Raw genomic sequence first — 15,969 nt, 5'->3', positions numbered from 1 at the left:
CAGGTTCCGTTAATTTAAGGGTTAAAGCTCTGAAATTTGGTGTGCAATACTTTTAATGCTTTAAGACACTGGTGAAATTTTGGTGAATTTTGAACAATTCCTTCATACTTTTTCACATATTCAGTAATAAAGTGTTTTCAGTTTGAAATTTAAAGTGACAGTAACGGTTTTATTTTAAAACGTTTTTTGTGCTTTGTTGACAAGTTTAAGCCTGTTTAACATGTCTGTACCATCAGATAAGCTATGTTCTATATGTATGAAAGCCAATGTGTCTCCCCATTTAAATTTATGTGATAATTGTGCCATAGTGTCCAAACAAAGTAAGGACAGTAATGCCACAGATAATGATATTGCCCAAGATGATTCCTCAAATGAGGGGAGTAAACATACTACATCATCCCCTACTGTGTCTACACCAGTTATGCCCACACAGGAGGCCCCTAGTACATCTAGTGCGCCAATACTTATTACCATGCAACAATTAACGGCTGTAATGGATAACTCCATAGCAAATCTTTTATCCAAAATGCCTACTTATCAGAGAAAGCGCGATTGCTCTGTTTTAAACACTGAAGAGCAAGAGGACGCTGATGATAACTGTTCTGACATACCCTCACACCAATCTCAAGGGGCCATGAGGGAGGTTTTGTCTGGAGAAATCTCAGATTCAGGAAAAATTTCTCATCAAGCTGAACCTGATGTTGTGACATTTAAATTTAAATTTGAACATCTCCGCGCACTGCTTAAGGAGGTGTTATCTACTCTGGATGATTGTGACAATTTGGTCATTCCAGAGAAATTATGTAAGATGGACAAGTTCCTAGAGGTTCCGGTGCCCCCCGACGCTTTTCCTATACCCAAGCGGGTGGCGGACATAGTAAATAAAGAGTGGGAAAGGCCCGGCATACCTTTTGTTCCCCCCCCCCTATATTTAAGAAATTATTTCCTATAGTCGACCCCAGAAAGGACTTATGGCAGACAGTCCCCAAGGTCGAGGGGGCGGTTTCTACTCTAAACAAACTCACTACTATTCCTATCGAAGATAGTTGTGCTTTCAAAGATCCTATGGATAAGAAATTAGAGGGTTTGCTTAAAAAGATTTTTGTACAGCAAGGTTACCTTCTACAACCAATTTCATGCATTGTTCCTGTCACTACGGCAGCGTGTTTCTGGTTCGAGGAACTAGAAAAGTCGCTCAGTAAAGAATCTTCGTATGAGGAGGTTATGGACAGAGTTCAAGCACTTAAATTGGCTAACGCTTTTGTTTTAGATGCCGCTTTGCAATTAGCTAGATTAGCGGCGAAAAATTCAGGGTTTGCTATCGTGGCGCGCAGAGCGCTTTGGCTAAAGTCTTGGTCAGCGGATGTGTCTTCCAAGACAAAATTGCTTAACATTCCTTTCAAAGGTAAAACATTATTTGGACCTGATTTGAAAGAGATTATTTCAGACATCACTGGGGGAAAGGGCCACGCCCTCCCACAGGATAGGTCTTTTAAGGCTAAAAATAAGCCTAATTTTCGTCCCTTTCGCAGAAAGGGACCAGCCTCTAATTCTGTATCCTCTAAGCAAGAGGGTAATACTTCACAACCCAAACCAGCCTGGAAACCAATGCAAGGCTGGAACAAGGGTAAGCAGGCCAAGAAGCCTACCACTGCTACCAAAACATCATGAAGGGATAGCCCCCGATCCGGGACCAGATCTAGTGGGGGGCAGACTTTCTCTCTTTGCTCAGGCTTGGGCAAGAGATGTTCAGGATCCTTGGGCGCTAGAAATAGTTTCTCAAGGTTATCTCCTGGAATTCAAGGAACTACCCCCAAGGGGAAGGTTCCACAGGTCTCAATTATCTTCAAACCAAATAAAGAGACAGGCATTCTTACATTGTGTAGAAGACCTGTTAAAGATGGGAGTGATACATCCAGTTCCAATAAGAGAACAAGGAATGGGATTTTATTCCAATTTGTTCATAGTTCCCAAAAAAGAGGGAACATTCAGACCAATTTTGGATCTAAAGATCCTAAACAAATTTCTCAGGGTACCATCGTTCAAAATGGAAACTATTCGAACGATCCTACCTACTATCCAGGAAAATCAATTTATGACTACCGTGGATTTAAAGGATGCGTACCTACATATTCCTATCCACAAGGAACATCATCAGTTCCTAAGGTTCGCTTTTCTGGACAAGCATTACCAGTTTGTGGCACTTCCATTCGGATTAGCCACTGCTCCAAGGATTTTCACAAAGGTACTAGGGTCCCTTCTAGCGGTTCTAAGACCAAGGGGCATTGCAGTAGTACCTTACTTGGACGACATCCTGATTCAAGCGTCGTCCCTGTCAAAAGCAAAGGCTCATACGGACATCGTCCTAGCCTTTCTCAGATCTCACGGATGGAAGGTGAACAAAGAAAAAAGTTCTCTGTCCCCGTCAACAAGAGTTCCCTTCTTGGGAACAATAATAGATTCCTTAGAAATGAGGATTTTTCTGACAGAGGTCAGAAAATCAAAACTTCTAAGCTCTTGTCAAGTACTTCATTCTGTTCCTCGTCCTTCCATAGCGCAGTGCATGGAAGTAATAGGATTGATGGTTGCAACAATGGACATAGTTCCTTTTGCACAAATTCATCTAAGACCTTTACAACTGTGCATGCTCAGACAGTGGAATGGGGATTATACAGACTTGTCTCCGACGATTCAAGTAGATCAAAAGACCAGAGATTCACTCCGTTGGTGGCTGACCCTGGACAATCTGTCACAGGGAATGAGCTTCCGCAGACCAGAGTGTGTCATTGTCACGACCGACGCCAGCCTAGTGGGCTGGGGCGCGGTCTGGGAATCCCTGAAAGCTCAGGGTCTATGGTCTCGGGAAGAGTCTCTTCTCCCGATAAACATTCTGGAACTGAGAGCGATATTCAATGCTCTCAGAGCTTGGCCTCAACTAGCAAAGGCCAAATTCAAAAGGTTTCAGTCAGACAACATGACGACCGTTGCATATATCAATCATCAGGGGGGAACAAGGAGTTCCCTGGCGATGAAAGAAGTGACCAAGATAATTCAATGGGCGGAGGATCACTCCTGCCACTTGTCTACGATCCACATCCCAGGAGTGGAAAATTGGGAAGCGGATTTTCTGAGTCGTCAGACATTCCATCCGGGGGAGTGGGAACTCCATCCGGAAATCTTTGCCCAAATAACTCAATTATGGGGCATTCCAGACATGGATCTGATGGCGTCTCGTCAGAACTTCAAGGTTCCTTGCTACGGGTCCAGATCCAGGGATCCCAAGGCGACTCTAGTAGATGCACTAGTAGCACCTTGGACCTTCAACCTAGCTTATGTATTCCCACCATTTCCTCTCATCCCCAGGCTGGTAGCCAGGATCAATCAGGAGAGGGCCTCGGTGATCTTGATAGCTCCTGCGTGGCCACGCAGGACTTGGTATGCAGACCTGGTGAATATGTCATCGGCTCCACCATGGAAGCTACCTTTGAGACAGGACCTTCTTGTTCAGGGTCCATTCGAACATCCGAATCTGGTTTCCCTCCAACTGACGGCTTGGAGATTGAACGCTTGATTTTATCAAAGCGTGGGTTTTCAGATTCTGTAATAGATACTCTGATTCAGGCTAGAAAGCCTGTAACTAGAAAAATTTACCATAAAATATAGAAAAAATATATCTGTTGGTGTGAATCTAAAGGATTCCCATGGAACAAGATAAAAATTCCTAAGATTCTATCCTTTCTACAAGAAGGTTTGGAGAAAGGATTATCTGCAAGTTCTCTAAAGGGACAGATCTCTGCTTTATCTGTTTTACTTCACAAAAGACTGGCAGCCGTGCCAGATGTTCAAGCATTTGTTCAGGCTCTGGTTAGGATCAAGCCTGTTTACAGACCTTTGACTCCTCCCTGGAGTCTAAATCTAGTTCTTTCAGTTCTTCAAGGGGTTCCGTTTGAACCCTTACATTCCGTAGATATTAAGTTACTATCTTTGAAAGTTTTGTTTTTGGTTGCAATTTCTTCTGCTAGAAGAGTTTCAGAGTTATCTGCTCTGCAGTGTTCTCCGCCCTATCTGGTGTTCCATGCAGATAAGGTGGGGTTTTGCGTACTAAGCCTGGTTTTCTTCCGAAAGTTGTTTCCAACAAAAATATTAACCAGGAGATAGTTGTACCTTCTTTGTGTCCGAATCCAGTTTCAAAGAAGGAACGTTTGTTACACAATTTGGACGTAGTCCGTGCTCTAAAATTCTATTTAGAGGCTACTAAAGATTTCAGACAAACATCTTCCTTGTTTGTTGTTTATTCTGGTAAAAGGAGAGGTCAAAAAGCGACTTCTACCTCTCTTTCCTTTTGGCTTAAAAGCATTATCCAATTGGCTTATGAGACTGCCGGACGGCAGCCTCCTGAAAGAATCACAGCTCACTCCACTAGGGCTGTGGCTTCCACATGGGCCTTCAAGAACTAGGCTTCTGTTGACCAGATATGTAAGGCAGCGACTTGGTCTTCACTGCACACTTTTGCCAAATTTTACAAATTTGATACTTTTGCTTCTTCGGAGGCTATTTTTGGGAGAGAGGTTTTGCAAGCCGTGGTGCCTTCCATTTAGGTGACCTGATTTGCTCCCTCCCTTCATCCGTGTCCTAAAGCTTTGGTATTGGTTCCCACAAGTAAGGATGACGCCGTGGACCGGACACACCAATGTTGGAGAAAACAGAATTTATGCTTACCTGATAAATTACTTTCTCCAACGGTGTGTCCGGTCCACGGCCCGCCCTGGTTTTTTAATCAGGTCTGATGAATTATTTTCTCTAACTACAGTCACCACGGTATCATATGGTTTCTCCTATATATATTTCCTCCTGTCCGTCGGTCGAATGACTGGGGTGGGCGGAGCCTAGGAGGGATCATGTGACCAGCTTTGCTGGGACTCTTTGCCATTTCCTGTTGGGGAAGAGAATATCCCACAAGTAAGGATGACGCCGTGGACCGGACACACCGTTGGAGAAAGTAATTTATCAGGTAAGCATAAATTCTGTTATTATCCAATTTAGTGTACTTGTCATGACCAATGAATTTATTAAATTTTCTGTAATTCAATTATTCAGAATTTTTTGCTGTTTCTCTTTAAAAATTATTATAAGTTTCATCACCTTGTAGGAGCATTCTGAGAGCACATTATTCCATTCTTCAATGAAGTCTGACTTTTGCACTAAAAAATGGTCCCAAGGGGATTTAGGATTAAAAAGTTCCCCACTTTTAAACACCAGATACTTCTCTAGCAGTTTTATATCCCACCATAAATGATACTCTAATGAGTTTAGTTTCCATCTGCTGAAAAACATTGCTTATATTATGGGTAGTTACTATGTTAGAGAAAAGGTCCTCTATATTGGGTCTCTGTGCTTCATTTTCTGAAACCGCTCTCCATGAAAAATAATCAGTATTCTCCATAGCTTACTGTGAATGTTAAAGGGTGAAATATAATCAAGTCTATCTTTGTGGTAGGTGGAGAGGGGTGATCGGTATGTCCTGAGTGTAATCTCTGGAGTGTATTCAAAAACGAGTGTGTATCTTATTTCCATATAAATTTTATACGTGCATTTACGCTAAGAGTAATCAGGGTATGTCAAAGTCTCTAAAATATATTTTTCATAGCGCACCGTGCCCAGTATATAACATTAACAGATGATTATGAATGAGGTATCACATTAGCTGACTTACTGTCATATGTCCTTAGGTCTCAACGATTGCTGCGGGCTAGCCTCCAAACCATTCCATTTTCGGTTGTGTTCATCACTGTTCTCCTCTTGTACTTCCGTTTACCAACCACATCACCTTACAAGCAGTTAAGCTAGCTATCCCCACGTTCGCTAAGCGCACTACTATCCCTCTTGAGGATAGCTAGTCTTTCAGACATCTGATGGATAAGAAAATGGAAACTTTTCTCAGGAAAATGTTTCAACATACGGGATATTTATTTCAACCGTCAGCAGCTGTTGCCTCGGTTGCTGGAGCTGCAGCCTACTGGTGCGACTCCTTAGCGGAGTTGATCGAGGCGCAGGGTCCCCTCGACGTTATCCAGGAAAGAATTAAGGCTTTGAGAATTGCTAATTCTTTTATATGTGATGCAAACATGCAGATTATTCGCCTGAATGCTAAGATATCTGGTTTCTCAGTACATACGCGTCGGGTGCTCTGGCTGAAGTCCTTGTCTGAAGGCTTGGCCTCTTCTGGGTTCGACCCAGTTTATCAAATTCCAATCTGACAATATAACCGCAGTGGCTTACATCAACCATAAAGGGGGAACAAGGAGCTCCCTAGCGATGAGGGAGGTATCTCGGATTCTTGAGTGGGCAGAGGCCCACAACTGTTCGCTGTCAGCGATCCACATTCCGGGTGTGGACAACTGGGAAGCGGACTTTCTCAGCAGACAAACCTTTCATCCGGGGGAATGGTTTCTCCATCCCGAAGTGTTTGCGGAGATATGCTTCAGGTGGGGGACGCTGGAGATGGATCTCATGGCATCTCGTCTCAATACCAAACTACCCAGATATGGGTTGAGGTCCAGGGATCCTCCGGTGTAGCTAATAGATGCATTAACGGTGCCTTGGAGGTTCAATCTAATCTACCTTTTTCCACCTTTACAACTCTTTCCTCGAGTAGTGGCCCGCATCAAGTAGGAGCAAGCATCAGTGATAATGATTGCTCCATCGTGGCCGCAAATTAGGTGGTTTCCGGATCTAGTGAGGATGTCATCTTCTCCTACATGGAGGTTACCTTGTCGCAGGGATCTGCTGAAACAAGGTTCTTTTGTTCACCAAAATCTAGATTCTCTGAGGCTGACTGTATGGAGATTGAATGCTTAGTCCTAGCCCAGAATGTTTTTTGAGAGAGTTATTGATACTCTCATACAAGCTTGTAAGCCAGTTACTCGCCGCATGTATCATAAGGTTTGGAGAACCTACTTATTCTGATGTGAAGAGCGTGGATTTCCTTTGCATAAAGTTAAGGTTGCCATTATTCTGATGTTTCTCCAGGATGGTCTGGAGAAGGGTCTTTCGGCCAGTTCCCTGAGGGGACAGATTTCAGCCTTGTCTGTTTTACTGCACAAGAGGCTCTCTGAGCTTCCAGATGTTCAGTCTTTTGTTAAACCTGTGTTCAGATCTTCGGCTCCCCCTTGGAGTCTGAATCTGGTTCTTAAGGTTTTTCAACGGGCTCTGTTTGAGCCTATGCAGGAAATCGATATTAGGTTGTTGTCCTGGAAAGTTTTCTTTCTACTGGCTATTGCCTCGGCGCACAGAGTATCTGAGATTGCCGCCTTGCAATGTGAGCCTCCTTATCTGGTGTTCTATTCGGATAAGGCTGTCTTACGTACTAAGTTAGGGTTTCTCCCTAAAGTCGTGTCAGACTGCAACATTAATCAAGAGATTGTGGTCCCTTCAATGTGTCCTAATCCTTTTTCTTCGAAGGAACGTTTACTTCATAATTTGGACGTGGTTCGCGCCTTGAAGTTTTATCTTCAAGTTTCTAAGGATTTTAGACAAGATTCTTCCTTATTTGTGGCATATTCTGGGAAGCGTAAGGGCCAGAAGGTCTCTTCGACTTCCTTATCTTTTTGGTTGAGGAGTCTTATCTGCTTAGCCTATGAGACAGTGGGACATAGACCTCCTCAGAATTACGGCTCATTCTACTAGAGCAATGGCTTCCTCTTGGGCCTTTAAGAACGAGGCCTCTATGGAGCAGATTTGTAAGGCGGCCACTTGGTCCTCCTTACACAAGTTTAATGTTTTTGCTTCAGCTGAAGCAGCCTTCGGAAGAAAGGTTTTGCAGGCTGTGGTGCCCTCAGATTAGGGTCTGCCGCTTTTGTCCCTCCCATTATTATTCAGTGTCCTCTAGAGCTTGGGTAAAAGTTTCCCAACAGTAAGGAATGATGTCTTGGACTCTCCTTGTATTAAGAAGGAAACATCCATTATGCTTACCAGATAATTTAATTTCCTTCTGTGCAAGGAGAGTCCACGGCCCCCGCCCGTATTCTTCGATAAGCGCCCCCCTAAATTATAATTTTTCTTCTGGCACCTTTTATACCCTGACATTTTTCCTACTGTTCCTTGTTCCCTCGGCAGAATGACTGGGGGATAGGGGAATTGGGAGAGGTATTTAATCCTTTGGCTGGGGTGTCTTTGCCTCCTCCTGGTGGCCAGGTTCAGTATTTCCCAACAGTAAGGAATTATGCTGTGGACTCTCCTTGTACAGAAGGAAATTAAATTATCTGGTAAGCATAATTTGTTTGTTTTTTTGCTGCATATGCACATATCCTGTGATGGCTTGTGCACAAGTATTCAAACACCATGTTTGACAGTGATGTGTATTTCTTCTGTGAAGACATCATTTGTGTCACTCAAGCCACTGCTGACTCTCTGAGATGGTGTTGTGTTTGAATACTGGTGCACAAGGTCTCACAGGATATGTGCATATGCTGCTGAAAAACAGTAATAACTTAATAGAAGCATTTGGATAATGGACGTATTTTACAAAAATGCTTATATTTCAAATTAAAATGCACCTAATGCACATTTTATGTTTTGTCTTTTCTATCCCCTTTAAAGTGCTTAAGATAACTTTGATAAAAATGTCCACACAGTTTCTGAATATCAGCTGGCTGAGTATCATGGGAAATGTAGTTCCAAAACCTCTGGAGGGCCAAGTTTGAGGATGTCTGCTATACAGTGTTAGAATTCAATAAAAACATTTTGCTATTCCTACAATTTAAAGTCAAATGTAGGTTCTTAATAGTTATCAGTAGTTGCAATCAAGGTTGGCAGAGTAATGGGTATCGTGATCTTAAAGGGACAGTCTAAATAATTAAACGTTCATGATTTAGAAAGAGTATGTAATTTTAAACAACTTTCCAATTTACTTTTTATCACATTTGCTTTGTTCTCTTGGTATTCTTAGTTGAAGGCTAAATCTAGGTATGCTTATATGCTAATTTTTAAGCCCTTGAAGGCCGCCTCTTAGCTCAGGGCATTTTGACAGTTTCTCACAGCAAGAGAGAGTGGAGTTAGTTCATGTGTGCTAATATAAATATCTCTATCTATCTCTATCATTGTGCTCACGCATGTGAAGTTACCTAGGAGTCAGCACTGATTTGGCTTTAATGCATGTCTGTCAAAAGAACTAAAATAAGGGGACAGTCTGCAGAGGCTTAGATACAAGATAAGTATAGTAAGTATATAAGACAGCATATATAAACACATTTAGAAATTCTTTTTTTTATAGCCTTACTAATAAGAAGATATATAGTAAATAATTTGTGCTTTTTAGCGAGTGCAGCATCACACCTGCCAGTGAAGAGAGAAAGAAAATCCAGCATATAGGGAATGAGACCAGACCATGTCTCTGTGGCTTAACTCTTAGTAATATAGTCCTTACAATTACATAATATAGTTCTGTTAACATAATATGTCCCAAATGTAATGTGAAATAGGGGAACAGTCAGACAGATTACTCAGCTCCTATTTTCCTGTTTGATGGAAGTACTCTCCTCAAAATTACCTGGACCTCTTATTCCAGTAATACAGAACATTGAGCCCTTTAGAGAAAATGTGAAGAAACTCTGTAGAGCAACAGAGTTAGCAATGACCTCTTGCCCCTCATGAAAGACATCAATATCAAATGGAGACAAGTAGCAATATTGTATGCCCTGATGAGTAAAAGGGTCGTACCCCAGTACGGTACGGTGCACTAACAGTAACGCACAAGCGAAAAGGGGTTTATAGCGGGTGTTTACACACGTCCATGTTCACTTTCAACTTGTAATATGAGAAGTAAATCCAACACATGATTTTAACCACAATTTACACTAGAATAATTACTGTGTCCTCAGAGCTCTGGTTAACTGTTTTGCAAAACAAAAAAGTGTCACAAAACACATGTAAAGTACAGTTACTCATAAATACACTATCTAACATTATTACAAAAATTGCATTAAGTTTTAAGGAATCAGATATGAGGTCTCAAGTGTGTGCATTGGAGCCCTTTGCAGTTAAGTAAACATGTAAAAGCATATTTCTACAATATTCATATGTAATAAAGTGTTATACTATGTATTCACTGTAAATATTTGACATTCCAATGTTCTGCATATAGCAGAATATGCTCTCTCTATCGTCAAAGTAAAAAAAAAAGAGACAAGCTGACAGACTGCGAAGGGAGCATTGTGATGTGCCTTTACTGTCCCTTTTAAATATATTTTATGTTTAATTTCCCTTTCAATATTATGGGAAACATGATTCTTTTTGCTTTTGCATTTTAGTGGTATCCTGAAGTGCATCACTTCTGTCGAGGCGTTCCTATAGTGCTTATTGGCTGTAAAACAGACCTGCGCATGGACAAAGAGCGCTTGCGCAGACTGAAGACTTCTCAACAGGAGCCAATTACTTATACTCAGGTAAAAAAAGGAATATTGTAATGGGATAAATGTACTTTCTATACCATATAATGATGCTTGGGTAGAGATGACGCATTTGCTTAAAGGGACACTGTACCCAAAATTTTTCTTTCATGATTCAGATTGAGCATGAAATTTTAAGCAACTTTCTAATTTACTCCTATTATCAAAATTTCTTCATTCTCTTGGTATCTTTATTTGAAATGCAAGAATGTAAGTTTAGATGCCGGCCCATTTTTGGTGAACAACCTGGGTTGTCCTTGCTGATTGGTGGATAAATTCATCCACCAATAAAAAAGTGCTGTCCAGAGTACTGAAACAAAAAAGCTTAGATGCCTTCTTTTTCAAATAATGATAGCAAGAGAACGAAGAAAAATTGATAATAGGAGTAAATTAGAAAGTTGCTTAAAATTGCATGCTCTTTCTGAATTACAAAAGAAAAAAATTGGGTACAGTGTCCCTTTAACTGCTGAACTGTACAAATGTAGTACATTAGACTTAATTATACGCTCCGTTCTATTTGTTACATTTAAGGGTATATTTTTAACCTCTTAATGACCACAGCACTTTTCCATTTTCTGTCCAATTGGGACCAAGGTTTATATATATATATATATATATATATATATATATATATATATATATATATATATATATATATATATATATATATATATATATATATATATATATATATATATATATATATATATATATATATATATATATATATATATATATATATATATATATATATATATATGTGTGTATATATATGTGTATATATATGTATGTATATACACACACACACACACACACACACACACACACACACACACACACACACAAATATACACATATATATATATATATATATATATTTCTTTCATGTAATTAGCAAGAGTCCATGAGCTAGTGACGTATGGGATATACATTCCTACCAGGAGGGGCAAAGTTTCCCAAACCTCAAAATGCCTACAAATACACCCCTCACCACACCCACAAATCAGTTTTACAAACTTTGCCTCCTATGGAGGTGGTGAAGTAAGTTTGTGCTAGATTCTACGTTGATATGCGCTCCGCAGCAGGTTGGAGCCCGGTTTTCCTCTCAGCGTGCAGTGAATGTCAGAGGGATGTGAGGAGAGTATTGCCTGTTTGAATTCAATGATCTCCTTCTACGGGGTCTATTTCATAGGTTCTCTGTTATCGGTCGTAGAGATTCATCTCTTACCTCCCTTTTCAGAGCGACGATATACTCTTATATATATACCATTACCTCTGCTGATTTTCGTTTCAGTACTGGTTTGGCTTTCTACAACATGTAGATGAGTGTCCTGGGGTAAGTAAGTCTTATTTTCTGTGACACTCTAAAGCTATGGTTGGGCACTTTTTTATAAAGTTCTAAATATATGTATTCAAACATTTATTTGCCTTGACTCAGGATGTTCAACATTTCCTTATTTCAGACAGTCAGTTTCATATTTGGGATAATGCATTTGAATCAATCATTTTTTTCTTACCTTAAAATTTGACTTTCCCTGTGGGCTTTTAGGCTCGCGGGGGCTGAAAATGCTTCATTTTATTGCGTCTTTCTTGGCGCGAAATTTTTTTTCTGTTTCCGGCGTCATACGTGTCGCCGGAAGTTGCGTCATTTTTGACGTTTTTCGCGCCAAAAATGTCGGCGTTCCGGATGTGGCGTCATTTTTGGAGCTAATAGCATTTAGGCGCCGAATAATGTGGGCGTCAATTTTGTCTCCACTTTAAGTCTCATTATTTATTGCTTCTGGTTGCTAGAAGCTTGTTCACTGGCATTTTTTCCCATTCCTGAAACTGTCATTTAAGGAATTTGATCAATTTTGCTTTATATGTTGTTTTTTCTATTACATATTGCAAGATGTCCCACGTTGCAACTGAGTCAGAAGATACTACTGGAAAATCGCTGCCTGGTGCTGGAACTACCAAAGCTAAGTGTATCTGCTGTAAACTTTTGGTAGTTGTTCCTCCAGCTGTTTGTATTAAATGTCATGACAAACTTGTTAATGCAGAAAATATTTCCTTTAGTAAAGTACCATTACCTGTTGCAGTTCCATCAACATCTAATGTTCAGAGTGTTCCTGATAACATAAGAGATTTTGTTTCTGAATCCATTAAGAAGGCTATGTCTGTTATTCCTCCTTCTGGTAAACATAAAAAGTCTTTTAAAACTTCTCTTTATACAGATGAATTTTTAAATGAACATCATCATTCTGATTCTAATGATTCTTCTGTTACAGAGTATTCTGTCTCAGAGGTTGATGCTGATAAATCGTCATATTTATTTAAAATTGAATTTATCCGTTCTTTACTTAAAGAAGTCCTAATTGCATTAGAAATTGAAGATTCTGGTCCTCTTGATACTAAATCTAAACGTTTAGACAAGGTCTTTAAATCTCCTGTGGTTATTCCAGAGGTTTTTCCTGTTCCTGGTGCTATTTCTGAAGTAATTTCCAGAGAATGGAATAATTTGGGTAATTCATTTACTCCTTCTAAACGTTTTAAGCAATTATATCCTGTACCGTCCGACAGATTAGAGTTTTGGGACAAAATCCCTAAAGTTGATGGGGCTATTTCTACCCTTGCTAAACGTACTACTATTCCTACGGCAGATGGTACTTCCTTTAAGGATCTTTTAGATAGGAAAATTGAATCCTTTCTAAGAAAAGCTTATCTGTGTTCAGGTAATCTTCTTAGACCTGCTATATCATTGGCTGATGTTGCTGCAGCTTCAACTTTTTGGTTGGAAACTTTAGCGCAACAAGTAACAGATCATGATTCTCATAATATTATTATTCTTCTTCAACATGCTAATAATTTTATCTGTGATGACATTTTTGATATTATCAGAGTTGATGTCAGGTTTATGTCTCTAGCTATTTTAGCTAGAAGAGCTTTATGGCTTAAAACTTGGAATGCTGATATGTCTTCTAAATCGACTCTACTTTCCCTTTCTTTCCAGGGTAATAAATTATTTGGTTCTCAGTTGGATTCTATTATCTCAACTGTTACTGGTGGGAAAGGAACTTTTTTACCACAGGATAAAAAATCTAAGGGTAAAAACAGGGCTAATAATCGTTTTCGTTCCTTTCGTTTCAACAAAGAACAAAAGCCTGATCCTTCATCCTCAGGAGCAGTTTCAGTTTGGAAACCATCTCCAGTCTGGAATAAATCCAAGCCTTCTAGAAAAGCAAAGCCAGCCTCTAAGTCCACATGAAGGTGCGGCCCTCATTCCAGCCCAGCTGGTAGGGGGCAGATTACGTTTTTTCAAAGAAATTTGGATCAATTCTGTTCACAATCTTTGGATTCAGAACATTGTTTCAGAAGGGTACAGAATTGGTTTCAAGATAAGACCTCCTGCAAAGAGATTTTTTCTTTCCTGTGTCCCAGTAAACCCAGTGAAAGCTCAAGCATTTCTGAAATGTGTTTCAGATCTAGAGTTGGCTGGGGTAATTATGCCAGTTCCAGTTCTGGAACAGGGGCTGGGGTTTTATTTGAATCTCTTCATTGTACCAAAGAAGGAGAATTCCTTCAGACCAGTTCTGGATCTAAAAATATTGAATCGTTATGTAAGGATACCAACATTCAAAATGGTAACTGTAAGGACTATCCTGCCTTTTGTTCAGGAAGGGCATTATATGTCTACAATAGATTTACAGGATGCATATCTGCATATTCCGATTCATCCAGCTCACTATCAGTTTCTGAGATTCTCTTTCCTGGACAAGCATTACCAGTTTGTGGCTCTGCCGTTTGGCCTAGCTACAGCTCCAAGAAATTTTACAAAGGTTCTCGGTGCCCTTCTGTCTGTAATCAGAGAACAGGGTATTGTGGTATTTCCTTATTTGGACGATATCTTGGTACTTGCTCAGTCTTCACATTTAGCAGAATCTCATACGAATCGACTTGTGTTGTTTCTTCAAGATCATGGTTGGAGGATCAATTCACTAAAAAGTTCATTGATTCCTCAGTCACGGGTAACCTTTTTGGGTTTCCAGATAGATTCAGTGTCCATGACTCTGTCTTTGACAGACAAGAGACGTCTAAAATTGATTTCAGCTTGTCGAAACCTTCAGTCACAATCATTCCCTTCGGTAGCCTTATGCATGGAAATTCTAGGTCTTATGACTGCTGCATCGGACGCGATCCCCTTTGCTCGTTTTCACATGCGACCTCTTCAGCTCTGTATGCTGAACCAATGGTGCAGGGATTACACAAAGATATCTCCATTAATATCTTTAAAACCGATTGTACGACACTCTCTGACGTGGTGGACAGATCACCATCGTTTAGTTCAGGGGGCTTCTTTTGTTCTTCCGACCTGGACTGTAATTTCAACAGATGCAAGTCTTACAGGTTGGGGAGCTGTGTGGGGGTCTCTGACGGCACAAGGGGTTTGGGAATCTCAGGAGGTGAGATTACCGATAAATATTTTGGAACTCCGTGCAATTTTCAGAGCTCTTCAGTCTTGGCCTCTTCTGAAGAGAGAATCGTTCATTTGTTTTCAGACAGACAATGTCACAACTGTGGCATACATCAATCATCAGGGGGGGACTCACAGTCCTTTGGCTATGAAAGAAGTATCTCGAATTCTGGTTTGGGCGGAATCCAGCTCCTGTCTAATCTCTGCGGTTCATATCCCAGGTATAGACAATTGGGAAGCGGATTATCTCAGTCGCCAAACGTTGCATCCGGGCGAATGGTCTCTTCACCCAGAGGTATTTCTTCAGATTGTTCAAATGTGGGAACTTCCAGAAATAGATCTGATGGCTTTTCATCTAAACAAGAAACTTCCCAGGTATCTGTCCAGATCCCGGGATCCTCAGGCGGAGGCAGTGGATGCATTATCACTTCCTTGGAAGTATCATCCTGCCTATATCTTTCCGCCTCTAGTTCTTCTTCCAAAAGTAATCTCCAAGATTCTGAAGGAATGCTCGTTTGTTCTGCTGGTAGCTCCAGCATGGCCTCACAGGTTTTGGTATGCGGATCTTGTCCGGATGGCCTCTTGCCGACCGTGGACTCTTCCGTTAAGACCAGACCTTCTGTTGCAAGGTCCTTTTTTTCCATCAGGATCTCAAATCCTTAAATTTAAAGGTATGGAGATTGAACGCTTGATTCTTGGTCAAAGAGGTTTCTCTGACTCTGTGATTAATACTATGTTACAGGCTCGTAAATCTGTATCTAGAGAGATATATTATAGAGTCTGGAAGACTTATATTTCTTGGTGTCTTTCTCATCATTTTTCCTGGCATTCTTTTAGAATTCCGAGAATTTTACAGTTTCTTCAGGATGGTTTAGATAAAGGTTTGTCCGCAAGTTCCTTGAAAGGACAAATCTCTGCTCTTTCTGTTCTTTTTCACAGAAAGATTGCTAATCTTCCTGATATTCATTGTTTTGTACAAGCTTTGGTTCGTATAAAACCTGTCATTAAGTCAATTTCTCCTCCTTGGAGTTTGAATTTGGTTCTGGGGGCTCTTCAAGCTCCTCCTTTTGA

General features: G+C 40.5%; 1 protein-coding gene across 1 annotated transcript in view; it reads left to right on the top strand.

The window, feature by feature from the left end:
- The window catches only part of RHOF (ras homolog family member F, filopodia associated), a 96,821-nt gene that overhangs the window by 72,900 nt on the left and 7,952 nt on the right, over positions 1 to 15,969 (top strand). The window contains exon 4 of the mRNA XM_053701750.1: positions 10,308 to 10,442. Coding sequence (XP_053557725.1) covers positions 10,308 to 10,442 — 135 coding nt within the window. The remainder of the gene's footprint in view (positions 1 to 10,307; positions 10,443 to 15,969) is intronic.

Source organism: Bombina bombina, chromosome 2 (genome assembly GCF_027579735.1).
Source record: "Bombina bombina isolate aBomBom1 chromosome 2, aBomBom1.pri, whole genome shotgun sequence".
Taxonomy (NCBI): Eukaryota; Metazoa; Chordata; class Amphibia; order Anura; family Bombinatoridae; genus Bombina; species Bombina bombina.
This window is presented reverse-complemented; position numbering and strand designations above follow the sequence as displayed.